The sequence below is a fragment of the Eimeria tenella genome, genomic scaffold (assembly GCF_000499545.2).
Source record: "Eimeria tenella Houghton genomic scaffold, Eth_scaff3085, whole genome shotgun sequence".
In the NCBI taxonomy this organism is placed as follows: domain Eukaryota; phylum Apicomplexa; class Conoidasida; order Eucoccidiorida; family Eimeriidae; genus Eimeria; species Eimeria tenella.
The window spans coordinates 788-1648 of NW_013542954.1; the positions used below are offsets into that span (position 1 = coordinate 788).

The 861-nt window shown below is 59.0% G+C and overlaps 1 protein-coding gene across 1 annotated transcript in view; it reads right to left on the reverse strand.

The window, feature by feature from the left end:
• Positions 1–286: 286 nt before the first annotated feature.
• ETH_00037555 (dehydrodolichyl diphosphate synthase, putative) overlaps positions 287–861 on the reverse strand; it is a gene marked incomplete at both ends in the record, with an annotated part of 2379 nt that continues 1804 nt past the window's right edge. Inside the window, 2 exons of the mRNA XM_013376004.1 lie at positions 287–434; positions 669–858. Coding sequence (XP_013231458.1) covers positions 287–434; positions 669–858 — 338 coding nt within the window. The remainder of the gene's footprint in view (positions 435–668; positions 859–861) is intronic.

Consider the following 861-nt stretch of genomic DNA (forward strand, 5'->3'; position numbering starts at 1 on the left):
GGCCTCATGTCCGGCCACAAAACCGGCAGAAAGTGAAAGAAGCAGCCCTCAGACACCTGCGTCCACACCCACACGCACGGTTTGCTGCTGCTGCTGCTGCTGCTGCTGCTGGTGCAGCTGCTGCTGCTGCTGCTGGGATTAGCTCTTGGCCTACAGCGGCGGGTTCTTTGCTGCTGCTGCTGCTGCTGGAAGGCTCTGCATGGGCTATTCTTTTGCTGCCTCTACTGACTCCCTTTACACTGCGCTGCTGCTGCTGCTCCTACTGCTGCTGCTGCTGCTATTCCTGCTACCGCTGCTGCTGCTGCTGCTGCTGCTGCTGCACCTCGCAGAGAAGGAAGTCTGAAAGCCTGGCCTCCCCTGAAGTTCGAATCAGCAACTCCGGGAGGGGACAGTCTCCTCCCTGCAGCGCCCGCCAGAACGCCTTGCCGAGCTCGCTGCAGCACAGCAGCAGCAGCAGCAGCAGCAGCCGCAGAAATTACAACAGCAACATCCGCAGCAGCAGCAGCAGCAGCAGAGACTGGAAGGCAAACTCATGCTGCAGCTTTGCACTACAAGGAGTTTGAATACCCTACAGCAGCTACGACGGAAAAAGTGACGGCAGCAGCAGCAGCAAGAGCAGCAGCAGCTGCAACAAAAGCAGCAGCAGCAACAGCAGCAGCAACAGCTACCTTGTGGGCTTGTCGGCCTTCAAGAGGCCCTTTGTTAGTGAAGAGCGCAGCTGTATACAAAGAGGTTCTGGAGGCAGCAAAGGCGGCGGCGTATAGTCACTTGCTGCTGCTGCTGCTGCTGCTGGTGCTTCTGCTGCTGCTGCTGCTGCTGCTTCTGTTGGCAGCGGTGCGCGTACACCTGAAACCGCCAGGG